We start from the raw sequence: 13,139 nt of genomic DNA, 5'->3' as shown, positions 1-13,139 counted from the left end.
GGAGGAACAATTAATACTGGCATAGAGTGGGTGACTCAATTTCATTTTCTTTTTTGGGGGGGAGCTTTTTTTGTTGTACTGGGGATTGAATTCAGGACCTTAGGCTTGCCAGGCAGGCACTTATGCCCTTGGGTTATCTCCCCAGCCCAGGTGACTCAATTTCTGTTTGTTAAGACATTGCATCAATTCTGCAAGCCACGTAGGCCAAGTTTCACCTCTTTCAACCCTCCTTTCACCTCAAAAAATGAAAATAAGGAAAATGTAGGTCGAATTATAAAAAGCCTTGGTGAAAGGCCAGTGTTCAAAGTAAATGCATGTTCTTACCGTCCTTTTGAAAAATAGACAAATCTATAGCTACAATTTGCAACAAGGTAGTTATACCAAGGAGACACCACACACCATGTTGCCACTGAGTAGAAATCGTGGCCTGGCTTAATGCTTCCAGCCTGTGGTTACTGCGGGCCTCGTGGCCCAGCCCTCCGCTGAATTGCAGCTGTAGTTACCTCAGGTGTCTACTACAGAATGAATCCTCTGTCTGGGCACAAGAACAACAGTTTCCTCATTCACACAGGGCGTTCCCTTTAAACACTGTGCCTCCTGAATGATTCTAGGACAGTCCTTCTTTTCTTTAAGACTGTCTTTTCTCATTTTTGTTTTCTTTCCATAGTAATATGCATTTGTTTTAGAAACTTCAGAAAATAGAAATACACAAAATGAACCGAGACAAAAATAATCTAGAGTTTGATCCAACTTACTTTCATCTATATATTAAATACATAGTCACATATATACACATGGATAGAAAAGCTATCTTTTCTCTATTTCAAAACTTTCATTTTATAATTTCATTGCATTCATCACATTTCGCTGAAACAATCACTTTTTGTCATATTTTATGATACTATTTGCTCTTTGTTTGGTACCCAGAACGGAACTCAGGACCTCACACTTGCCAGGCAGGCGCTGTGCCGCTGAGCTGTATTCCCAGCCATATTTCATGGTATTATAGACAATAGCCCCATAATTAGCCCTGGAAGCTGAGCTATTGTGAGTGTCCTTGATGATTTTCTTAAAATAAATTTCTAAAAATAAAAATGTCAGTTTAAAATGGATGTAGGAATCTTTTGTGTGTGTGATGATGCTGGGAATTGAACTGAGGTTTCAAGGTGAGCTACATCCGCAGCCTTTCTAATTTATTTTGCTTTGCAACAGGCTCATGTTACGTCACTAAGTGCTCAGGCTGGACTCCAGCTTATTACTCCTGCCTTAGCCCCACTTGCTGGGATTGCAGGGCGTGCTGCCGCACCCTCCCGGCTACAGCCTTCTCTGTTGGATTGCGTTCCTGAGCACTCAAATCAGATCCCATACTCGTTCTCACCATGGGGAGGTTCAGAGAAAATGTAACCAAGGCGATCTCACACACATACAAGATAATCAAATTATGATAAAGGTAAAATTCCATCAATTTCCTTAGATCTTGATCAAGAGATTTCCTTCATGCCCATGGTTATCTGCAGATGTGGTGACTCAGAAATTGGCGTTCAGAGGCCAGGTGTACTATCAAGTGAGTCAGATTCTTTGGTAGTTTGAAGGACTTTATATCGCCAACTAATAATGAGCTGTTTTGGCACAATCCCTCAGGGGGTTTCCAGCCAAACTGAGAGGTCTACAAACTCAGATGCAGAGTATAGGCTATAAACAGAACTTAAGTAGGATATGAAGTGACGCGAGCCAGCTGTTTCCTCTGGGCAATCGTAATGTCTACTATTAAAGAATTTACAAATGAGGGGAAACTTTGAGTCACTCAAGTTTAGGCCCTGGGATAGGGATGACAGAGAGTTCACAGGGGCTTGTCACAGCCCCCATTAGGTGAGTGGAGTCTAGGCTCCAGTGGGGTTGGTGAGTATACTCCGGCCTCTGGGCAGGGGTGACAGAGGAGGGCAGAGATGGCAGAGGGGAGGGCTGGGAAGGGGGTTCCTGTTAGACTGGATGCAGATCATAGCCTTTTTGTTTACTGAAGATGGGGTGTTGGGCAGATTCCTGAAACTGGCTGAGCTTCAAGTCTATGAAAAGAGACAAGCTCCTCCTTCTAGGGCTGTTAAAAGACTTCAGTGAAATAAAATGTGTGAAAATTACAATAACTGACACATTGAAAGAACTCAGTCAATGGTTGCCATTAATACTATAATGGTTAATAATGATTTTTCCATTTCTCCTAGAATTAGGAAAATGTGGCTTTTATGATTGATTGTTAACCACCATCACTATTTATTTATTTATTTGGTACAGGGTCTCCCTCTGCAGCTTAGACTCATAGTGATCCTCCTGTCTCAGCATCCCTAGTGCCGAGATTATAGGCATGTGCCACCATGACTGTTTTCAGTGGCCTGCTTGGCATGGGGACAACATGACATGTGGTACTGAGGACTGAACTTATGTCTTTGAGCTTGCCAGACAGGTGCTTAGACTGCTGAGCTATCTCCCTGGCCCCTTACCCTTTTAAAAAAAAATATTCTCATTTTCAGGGATTGTTAACCTGATGTCCAAGAACTCCTCTGAGACCACCAGTAGATGGAGAAGGAAGTTAAATTTGGATGGAAATAAAGAATATCATTGACTTTTAGTAACTTCTGACCAAAAGGTAATATTTCCTTCCATTACAACAGGATACAACAAACTAATGTCAACAATACTGATCATACTCTGATTTATGGCACAAAATCTGTGCATATTCATATCACATTGAAATTGCTGCAGATACCTCAAAATACCATTTTAATTGCACTTGTACTTCAATGTGCTGTATGTTCTCAGATGGACTCACTGGATGGCCGTGAGAGCGCAGGTGGGCAGTGTGTGTTTGTCAGCAGATGGGACACGATGGAGCTGGCTGTCGGGACAGCTCTACCACGATTTTAAAAACATTTTGATAAAATATTCTGCTATGTTGGGGTTTTAATGATTCTATGTGTTTTATTTTATGTATTTATAAATTATTATGCTGAGAAAAAAATCTGCAGATTTCACCAGACTGCTGGGGACACCACAGAGCAAGAGAGCTTTGAGCGTGATGGTGAGCCTGCCGCATGCAAGCACAGTCCTCTCCTCAGCTCAGTCAGCCAAATCACCCCAGAGGCCAACTATCAGATATTCAGGTTTCACTGCAGTGTTGGCATTTTGAAACATGAAAGTGGGTTTGAGGTTACAGTTTGTTAGTTTGTGCTGAACAGTTCCCCACTCTTGGCTTAGAATGTTCAGGCAAGATCTGCCTCAGGGAGGAGAGCGGCCCTCTCAAACAGCCAGGGGCCTCTTTATGAGCTTTCTTGTCTATTACCCAGACAATGGATACCCAAAGCAACATTTCTGTGGAGAATTGCCAACAGGTGAGGGAGTCTTATCACTCCCCAAACCTAATTCTGTATACGAAAAGAGAAAACATCTCTCTCCTTCCTGCAGGAGGCTGATGCTAAGAGCATCCCTGAGAAATAAGTTACCTAAATGACGAAAGGCCCCAAGGGATCACTCAGCATTGACAATTTATGGATAGCAGAGGAAGGTGGAAGAAGAAAGAATGATGAAGAGAAATCCAGATAGCTCAGCGGACTAAGCACCTGCTTAGGCAAGTGCAGGGACCCCTGGGCTCACTAAGCCAGCTACTGTGTCTGGGTGTGGTGGTGCACGCCTGTAATCTCAGCACTGGGGAGGCTGGAAACAGGGATGACTATGAGTACAAGCTGTGAAGTGAGACCCTGTGCCAAATACATTAAAAAGGAAAAAAATAAAAAAAATTCAAAAAACAAAAAACAGAGACAAGAGGCCCTTAGTTTTAGGGGCCATGAGACCTACTGCTGCAAACAGAGGAGGAACTTTACACCAAGGACTCTGAAATTAAACAACAACACGATAGTACTTGATAGTTTATTTTGTGGTACATGATCAAGTTTAGGGGAAATGTCCCCGTGGGCTTTCCACCCTCACTCCCCTCCCATCTCACTATGCTGATCATCTGCTCTAATCCATTTCCCATCTCTTTGCTTGCCTGGTTTTCCTGGCCTTTTCCACTTTAAACACTTGATCCTCCTTCGAAGAACAAAAAGCTTTGTACATGTTAAAAAACAGTTAGGATCTGGTAGGACTCACAGCAACTTATAGCACTGCGTTTTGATTCCTTCATTGGGCATGGAGTATTTTCAACCAGGCCTCCAAATCCAGGCAAGAGTTCATGTCACACAGAACTAAAACGGTTCCGAAGGCCCCTGGCTGGAGGTATCCAGGCGTACAAATGGGAAACACCATACGAACAGTGACAAGCAACATCTTTTTAGCTTGCTGGGATTCTTCTTGGTCTTAAGTTAGACATCTTTCATTTAAAATGCATACACATATATACAGTTGCAATTGGAGTGGGATTTTTATCCTAGACATTGCAAAGTTTATCTCAGATAAAGCTCAGGCTTGTCAGTCTGTAAATTAGCCCCAGTACTCCGGTTTTCCCATTCCTTAAAAAAAAAAAAAAGCTTGTTTGCCAAGTTCAGATACTGACATGTGAAGATGCCAGTCTTTATACAGTTTTATAAAAGTAGAATATGGGGAGTATGATACACTAGTACAAAGGTTTACAATATTACAAGCACAATGTATAAATTACAAGGAAGTAGAGGAAGCTTATTGTTCTGTCTTTAGGTGGTTCTTTCAACAGTCATATTGCTGTGAAGAAAATGAAATGTGTGTTAGTGACAATCAGGCTAAAGAAGCAGTGGCATTTCTAACCTTTACACTCCTATTTGAGCAAACACAACTTTAACTTTCCCAGAGCTTTAGGCAACCACACTTAGGGCCTACACAATGCTTGCAAAATGTTTTCTAAACAAACCAGGCCCATTGTCTTCCCCAGCAAAGGCTGCAAGCTACTGAGGCAGGTTGGTTTGAGTGTGTTTTCCTGGGGCTTTAATCTCTTGGGGATTTAGAAGCTAATGCCCAGGGAGTTTTGCCCTGTGTGGGTTCAGTGTAGCTAACCTTTCAAATAAAGTGCTGTGGGCTCCCCTACACTCAAAACTCCTGCCCTTTCAAAGTGTCTTTTGTCCTCTAATCGGAGCTAACCAATCTCAGTATCTGGGAAAAGCTATCCCTACAGGGACTAGGATGGGAACATAGTGTATTTGCTCCTCAGGTCATGGGAGGTGTCACTCCTTGCCAAGTCCCTGAAGTGTTATGTCTGTCCCCAAAAATGACCCACCGAGTTTAAACTCTGCCTTGTAGGAATTGGAAAGCTAAATATAGACTGTGTTCAGTAATCTTGAAAGAATTTTTCTCTGCCCCTCCCTAAATATGTGGCCTGCAAACATCTCCATATTGATGGTTTCCCACTCATATTCTTGGAAATTTGGCAGTATCCTAAAGAAAGTATTTATCTTGTTGCACTGATTAACTATACTAAGGAAAACTATATTAATTATATTAACTTTCCCTCAAAAATTATAGAAAGTTTCCATTTATTTACAGCAAAGTTTTTCATGATAGCAATGAACTTTTAGTTTTCACTGGGTTTTTCTCTCATTATCAAAGGAAGGTAAAAGACCTGGGACTAGAGGAAAAAATGGTTCAGAAAATATAAATGAACAAGTTTCTGTTTGCCTAATCATGTTTGACAGAATAAGAGTGAAAACAAACCACTTCCCAAAACTGGACCAGAGCTGGACTTCCATCAATTCAATAATATATATCTTTTAGGAAGATAAAGAAAAAAGAACTTTCCCTGCTATGCACAAATGCATATTTCTCTCCTAAATCATATCCTCAGGAAACAAGTGCTTCCTGGTTTTCTTTCGCACTGAAAAGCTTTTCATAACCGCTACTCAAAGGTTACTAGTGCTTCTGGATGCCTGGCTGCTTGGACAGTTTTTGACTCCTTATTAGGAAGGAACCTTAGAAAATTCATCAGAGCAGCAGTGTAGCATACATGTTAAGACCACGAGCTTTGGCATTAAAGCGTGTTACTACCCAATGGGGGGGGGTCTCCTACATAAATATTTAATTTCTGAATCATAGTGCTATCTGAAAGATGAGTTTAACATAGTGTCTGATGTAATTAATACAATTAACTAGTACTTGTGTGTTAAGAACAGGAGAGCAGGTAAAGGAGAAGACATCTCGGACATCTCTTGCATCTCTGTAACCAGGGCAGGGCTAGTGGGTTCTATGGTGAAAGTGTCGTACACAGAATGCATCTCTTCATAGAGAGTCAACTTCAGAGAACCAAGGTAATCCAGTGACGGTGAGACTCAAGCAAGCTTATTAGTGAGGGAGAAACTGAATGGTACCGAAGCACAGCCAGAGATGAGGGAAGAATAAATGGTGCCAGTTTGAGCATGGTTGGCTTTGCCATTTTTTCTTTGATGAAAAGAATGGTGCATTAGGACAACTGAAACACAAGGGCCAACCCAGGGCATTTTACACAGGCTCTTACCTGCTGGCGAGAGCAGCAGTAGCCACAAATGCCTCCAAGCAATCCATTTATTACTTGAATGAGACACAAGATGAATTCGATTCCTCCAAAAGCCAAGAGGAGAGAAAACAGAGTTACATTCCACTCCACAATGTGCTTGGGTTCCTTGCACTGGGACCAGGTGGAACTATCCAGAAGGTACCTGTGGATACAAAACATAACTTCTGACATATGATGCTCCTGAGGGGATATATCACAAGCTGCCTTTTGGTGTGATCATTTTTATTCAGAAATAAAGGAGATTAATTAGCTTAATATCCTTTGTTTGATTTTCCCAGAACATACCATTCCACAAAATAGAGAAATTTAACTCAGATTTTACTATAGTGATGAACATGAAATTAAAAAAAAAAAATAAAATGTTTAGAAGGGCATAGTAGGGCTGGAGAGATGGCTCAGTGGTCTAAAGCACCTACTTGGAACAAGCTTGGCAAAGCACAGGGACCGCGGTTCAATCCCCCAGCACCACATGCCAGCCAGCCCCGCCCCCTGGTGGGCTGAGCTGGCCCCCCCCACAGAATAAATAAATAAATAAAAATTAAAAAAAAATTAGAAGGGCATAGTAGCCAACATGCTTATAATCCCCACACTCAGAAGGCTGAGGCAGGAGGGTCCCCATGATTTCCAGGCCAGCCTAGGCTATAGAGTGAGTTCAAAGCCATTCTGAACTACACAATGAAATACTATCTCAAAAACAAAACAAAAAAAAAACACTTAAAACTTTCGATTCCTAATATAGGATTCTGTGCTTAGAAATCCTTACCTTAGAATAATGTTTTATTCCCTAGAGGCATAAATTACTGTAGACAAAAAATAAAAGTACAAACTGTATTTGTGCCATGTTTAAGGTAAAATTCATGTATGTGTGGGGATGTGAACTAACTATACGTGGAAAAGTAAAATCTAATTATGTATTAAGATAGCAGAATTGAAAATTTCTTTTACCTGGTTTCTCAAATGTATTGTTGCTTAATTGTTATCTGTGTGAAAGGTGGGACCTTGTGGACAATGGCGAAAGGCTATTTAGAAGCTACAATCCCTTTATATTGGTTCTTTTTAAGCTTTAGACTATTTCATTAAAATGCAATTCATTCTTTTTGAAAATTATTCAACTTCTGCCAAGTGTGGAGATTCAATATGCTAGAGTTTTCAGCTGAGATCTTTTTGAACAAATCATTTTTTTGTTAAAGAGTAAGTTATTTTGCAACAGGAAGCAGAAGGATTAAATCCAACTACTTGGAAACGTTTTTACTTGTATGAGGTACCCATGCACCCATAATGGCATGAAGCACATGACGTTTGCTCACTCAACAGAGATTACTAAATCCTCTGCATGAAATCCACGTGGAGTCAGAGCTGGGGACACAGCGGAGAATGAGGCCCCGGCTCTGCCCCAGAAGGACAGAGCATGCGCATGCACTGAGCACATTTTCAAGGTAATGGAATGACAAATAACAACCTGAAGCCACTTTGAAACATTAACACAATGTGGTAAGATCATACCTAATTGCACATGTACATGGCCTGAGACAATTGCTAAGTGTACGGATACTTGTCTTGTCTGAAAGAAGTTACCTCTGATTCCTTTCCTAAAACTTCAGCCCTTTAGTGCAGCCTCCTATTCTTAGAATTGTATTAGTATTTGTCAGTTATGCCGAACCATGGGCTGCCTTTTGGCAGAGTCACGCCTGCATGTAACATACTTTGATTATTTCCATTCTCCTGTTACCCCATGCCTGTCCTTCTTCTCTCCCTGATCCTCTTTCTCCTCTCTAATAGTCTCCCTTTTACTTTCCCCTCTTTTTTTAAATCTCTCTTTCTCTTTCTTTTTACCATTTGATTCTTAATGAAATAGACTTTAATCATATGGGAAAATCTAGGATTGACTTAACTCCACAAAGAAGCCTGGCACAATCTTCTTATCATTTCCTGTTGCCTCAGTAGAACAAAGGGACTTGGAATTAGAGCCCTAACTTTGAAAGAGTTCATTAAGCCATCTAGAGATCCATTCCTATGGTTAAAAATGTTCTTTTAAAGTTTCCTCTCCCTCTGGTCCTGGCCCTCTGCAAGTCAGTGGAGCACAAATCTGTCTATTTTCAGATCACAGTGTCAGAAAATTTTTTGACTCCATGTGACTATTGGTCAGCTAATCAGTGACTAGCTGATTAGCTGATTAGTGAGAGCTAATCCTACCTTGAAATCCCTGGCCAAGTTCAGATGAAGGGTGATGGAGAAGGAGGGGAAACAGGGAGAGGAGAGAGAAGAGAGAGCAGAGAGAGGAGAGAGAGGAGGGAGGAAGAGGAGGGGGGAAGGGAAGAGGAAGAGGGAGAGGAGGGAGAGGAGGGAGAGGAGGGAGAGGAGGAAGAGTTTCTTACAAAGCTAGAGCAGATAATGGGAGAGGTATGCAAGCAGCTACTAATAATGTTTAGTGATACAACTCCCTGCATTCTTGGTACCTAAATTATAACTTTTTAAAAAAATGTATTTGATACAGGGTCTCACTGTGCAGTTAGGACTTAATAGTGTACCTTCTGTTTTCAGCCTTCCCAGCTCTGGGATTATAGGAATGCACCACTATGCCCAGTCTTATGGCTGGCTCAGTGTGCCCAGGGGTTGGGCCAGTGTGGCATGTGGTGCCAGAGATCGAACCTCCATCCCTGTCTGGGGATCAAATCTTGGTCCCTGTGCTTGCCTGAGGAAGCACTTAGTCTACTGAGCTATCTTGCCGGCTCTTAAATTATAACATTTAAGAGGCAGATTCATGCAACCGTTTTGTATGTTTGTGCATATGTGAATGATAATTTTGTGGTAGTGTATTCAGTACTGACAATTGTGAACACTAAAACTTTAAACTCCTAAAGTCCGCTTTTCCTTCAGAGGTACCATTAGCAGGTAACATTAACACCTCACAGTGGCAGTGCTCACGGAGCGTTGGCCTCTGCAGAAGCGCCCCATGTAGCTCATTAATGCTTATGACAGCTGCTTTGATATTTTATGGAAAAAGGAACAAAAATGCAGAGAGGTCCATTCACCTTTTCCTCATTATCTCATGGGGGAAAATGTGTGTGTGTGTGTGTGTGTGTGTGTGTGTGTGTGTGTATCCAACTTCACTTACACTACAATTCATGGAGGCGGATACTCTGAATAATATGTGTATTAAAATTTATTATATTCTTTTCCTTCATAAATCCCAAAACTGAACCTTTTAAAATTCAACTTTAAAAGGATTTCCTTTAAAATCAGGAAAAAGTACACTTAGAAACAACTGTTGCTAAAGGCCCATATGATTCATTTATTTCCACACACATCAGTTTCCATCAGCTTTCCTGTTTTTGTTCCTTCCTTCATAATTAAATGAAAGTAATTGTCAGCATAAAACAATGGAATCACTTCATGTGTCCTGATATTAAAGTTGTGAATAAGACCTCTCTTCTATATCCTATTAACTTAAAATAAAGGGTGTGATATACATAATTTTGATATTATATATGAACGTGTATATGTGTGATGGTGGGTGTATGACTTGCTCTGGGTTTTGATTAAATTCATATCACTGCTATTGGGGCTGGCCAGATAGCTCAGTGGACTAAAGCACCTGCTTAGAAGGCACCGGAGTTCGATCCCAGGTGTGCCATGCTGGCCCTGGCCCCGGGGCACACTGAGACAGCGACTGAGACTGGGCATGGTGGCGTGTGCCTATAATCCCAGCGCTTGGGAAGCTGCAAACAGGAGGATCACTAAGAGTCTGACCTGTGTAGTGAGACCCTGTGGACCCTGCACTAAATACATTTAAAAAATATTTAACTGCTATTCTTGCTACATAAGGTTCTATAATATTTTCTGACAAAGTGTGTTATATTTAATCAACCAGTTGCTCCAGCGTAACACAAATGCCATGTGAGCACAAACCCTACAGGCAAACTGCCTGGTTCAAATAACTGACCTTGGTTAAATTATGTCATGTTTTTGGGCTTCCCTTTTCTCATCTGTAAAATAGGAGTAAGAGTAGAAGCACCTTCAGAGGTTTATGATGGAGACAGAATCAGTAGAGCTACTAAAAAGCACTTAGAAATTGTCCAGTTGGGAACTGGCCACCTGTGCTTGGCCACCTAGTGCCTGCCCTGTGTCTGAGTCAGTGTGAAGAAGCGCTGAGCAGTTGGGTGAACCGACCACCTAATGTGACAGGGTTGCCACTGCGCATGTGTGATGGATATAGCTGGAGAACATTTACGTACTGTCCTTCAGTGCCAGCTAAGGTGTAGTTCCAATGTCCGAGAGAATCACGACACCACGGTCCTTCTGTTAAGCCCATAGAGGCCACAGTGACACAGTAGCCAGATCCTGAGAGTCCAATAAGAGCAGCCAATGTAGAAGAAAGCATCTAGAGAAAGGAGAAAGGAGAAGAGGGCTGAAGCATCCTGCGGCTGCACCTGGAGACCAGGTCACATCCCCGAGCAGCCAGACTCACCGCACATCGCTTGCCACAGTTGTCGTGGCCACAGCAGCCACAGCAGTCCTCCTCCTCCAGCCCAATGAAGACAAACGCAGGCAGGAGCATCTGGTTGGGAGGCAAGCAAATTAAAATCATTGTCCTTCCCGGGGTCGCTTGGGTCAGGTTAAGCAACTTTGGTAAAATATTTTTACTTCTGATGGTGTTGACTGATTTTGATTAAGTTAATCAAATATTTCAAAGAATGTGAAAGTTTAAAGAGGAAAAAAAAACTTCTTAAAAAAACCCCTCTACAGTATTTGCTTATTTTCATGTAATGTGTCAAAGTATTCTCCAGGGTGAAACTGCAGAGCAGGAAGAGTAAAACACTAACTCATAAATGTGTTTATTCCATTTAAGTTCATAACAATGTCCAGGTACAAACTAAACTCTCCCTGAGAACTACTAAATGCAGTCTTTAAATCTGACTTCTCCCCACTGTCAAATGTAGAATATGTGTGATGGAGAGAACAAATATTCAGTTGTTCTTAAATAGAATAACTGAATATTTTTAAGAGGGCAGGATTCAATCTATAATAAACAGACTCAATCTGAAGCTATAAATGTACTGTTTTGACATGACAACAAACCTTTTAAGCAAGATAAGTGTGAAATACTTGAAGTTCAAAGCCAAAAGAAACCGAAACAAGTACAATGTTACGTTAAAGATTACATTCTCACCTGTAATAAATTATGTTAATTTATATTAATTATGTAGGTATTAAGGATTGTGTTAACATAATAGTCATGTTTAAATTCAAAACGGATTTGCTATGCCACAAGTTAATACACAGTATTAGACTTAAATGTTTCAATGTTTCGTAATTGACCAAGAAAAAATATTTTGTATGATACTAACAATTCCATAAAATTTCTCTTTAAAATTCTTAATCCCAGCATTTTCAAGTACCAAGTGCAAGTTTTCACATTCTTTCCATGCTGGGGTTGAAGCTAATAATTTCAGCTCCCAGCATGGTGAGCAAATTCCTCTCACTTCAATTAAAAACAAGCCTTGAAAAACACAACACATTCCACTATGAGCTGCAGACACTGATCCGCTGCTACCTGTGAGATTTTCCTAGTTACCACACCCTCAGAATGCTACAGTTCTTTGTAAATAGCAGTACTCCGTTTATTAGTTTTTTCTTATTACAGATGCCTGTGAATAAACAGCAGGTAGTTTTAATCCAAAACTGTTGATTTAGAACCAGTCAAACTTTCCTACTCCCAAGATAAAATGTTAAGTGACTGCTCAGTCTAGCACTACAAATTCGCTAGTCTCAAATCTTGCTTGAAAGTATCTATTTTCTAGCTGTAAAAAGAGTTAGCATGTGTTTAGTTCTTAGAGGATTTTGTGAAACAACAAAATCTAATGAAATGAATAAAAGATCTATCACAACCTTTACATAATCTGCTTCCAAAAAACTGAACAACAACAAAAACTCTGGACTTGGAAATATGCATCACAGAAAACTTTCCATGAAAATACAGCTCTAGTAGCAGGACAAAATTCTTAAAAGTTGTGGTAATTCTGAGTGACTTACCAGCAAGCCTCCTCCTGCAATGCCACTGAAGAACCACACGAAGCGGCTGAGGTTGTGTTCAGATGCATACCTTGTTTCCCCATTGGGAAAGTAAAGCAAAATGTTAGCCACAATGCAGAGGACGGCGAGCCACACCAAGGAGTGTCCGATGCACCGGGCACATTTGCCATAGCACATGGTGGTAGCAGGAAGGAGCCTGTGAGGTTTCCCCCACCTCTCTCTCTCCAGCTCACTGACACCCCAAATCAGATGAGGGTGTGCTTGTCTGTGGAGAAAACAGAAGCTACTCTCAGCCCATTTCTGCTCCCTCTTAAATACGGAGAGTTCTTAGTCACTTGGTGGATGAGGTACTTTGCTTTCATTGGTCCTGGCCATGGGCTCCGGCTCCGGCTGGGGTGGAGGGATGTGGGGGATGCCCCGCCCTTCAGTGCAATCCTTGGGACAAGCGAAACCAGAGGCAGGACATGAGAAACAGCCTCAGTCACAAGCAACAAAGAAGAATGATTAATTCTCCAGAAGGAATTCACTGTTCAATTCCTTCTCAGGATAGAGAATCAACAGGAAAATCTACAGGATTTTCCAGTAACTGCCAAGTGTCGCT

The 13,139-nt window shown here is 41.3% G+C and overlaps 1 protein-coding gene across 1 annotated transcript; it reads right to left on the bottom strand.

The window, feature by feature from the left end:
- Window positions 1-3,902: 3,902 nt before the first annotated feature.
- Tm4sf1 (transmembrane 4 L six family member 1) lies at window positions 3,903-12,880 on the bottom strand. The gene is made up of 5 exons (XM_023722875.1): window positions 12,539-12,880; window positions 10,974-11,063; window positions 10,741-10,886; window positions 6,467-6,647; window positions 3,903-4,707 (listed from the first exon to the last, which is right to left on the bottom strand). Exons 1-5 carry the CDS (start codon window positions 12,713-12,715, stop codon window positions 4,693-4,695), a joined length of 609 nt encoding a protein of 202 aa, XP_023578643.1. The 5' UTR covers window positions 12,716-12,880; the 3' UTR covers window positions 3,903-4,692.
- Window positions 12,881-13,139: the final 259 nt, after the last annotated feature.

Source organism: Octodon degus, unplaced genomic scaffold (assembly GCF_000260255.1).
Source record: "Octodon degus isolate 3935 unplaced genomic scaffold, OctDeg1.0 scaffold00093, whole genome shotgun sequence".
Classification (NCBI taxonomy): domain Eukaryota; kingdom Metazoa; phylum Chordata; class Mammalia; order Rodentia; family Octodontidae; genus Octodon; species Octodon degus.
Note: the sequence above shows the minus strand (reverse complement) of the source record. Positions and strands in the feature narration are given on the sequence as shown.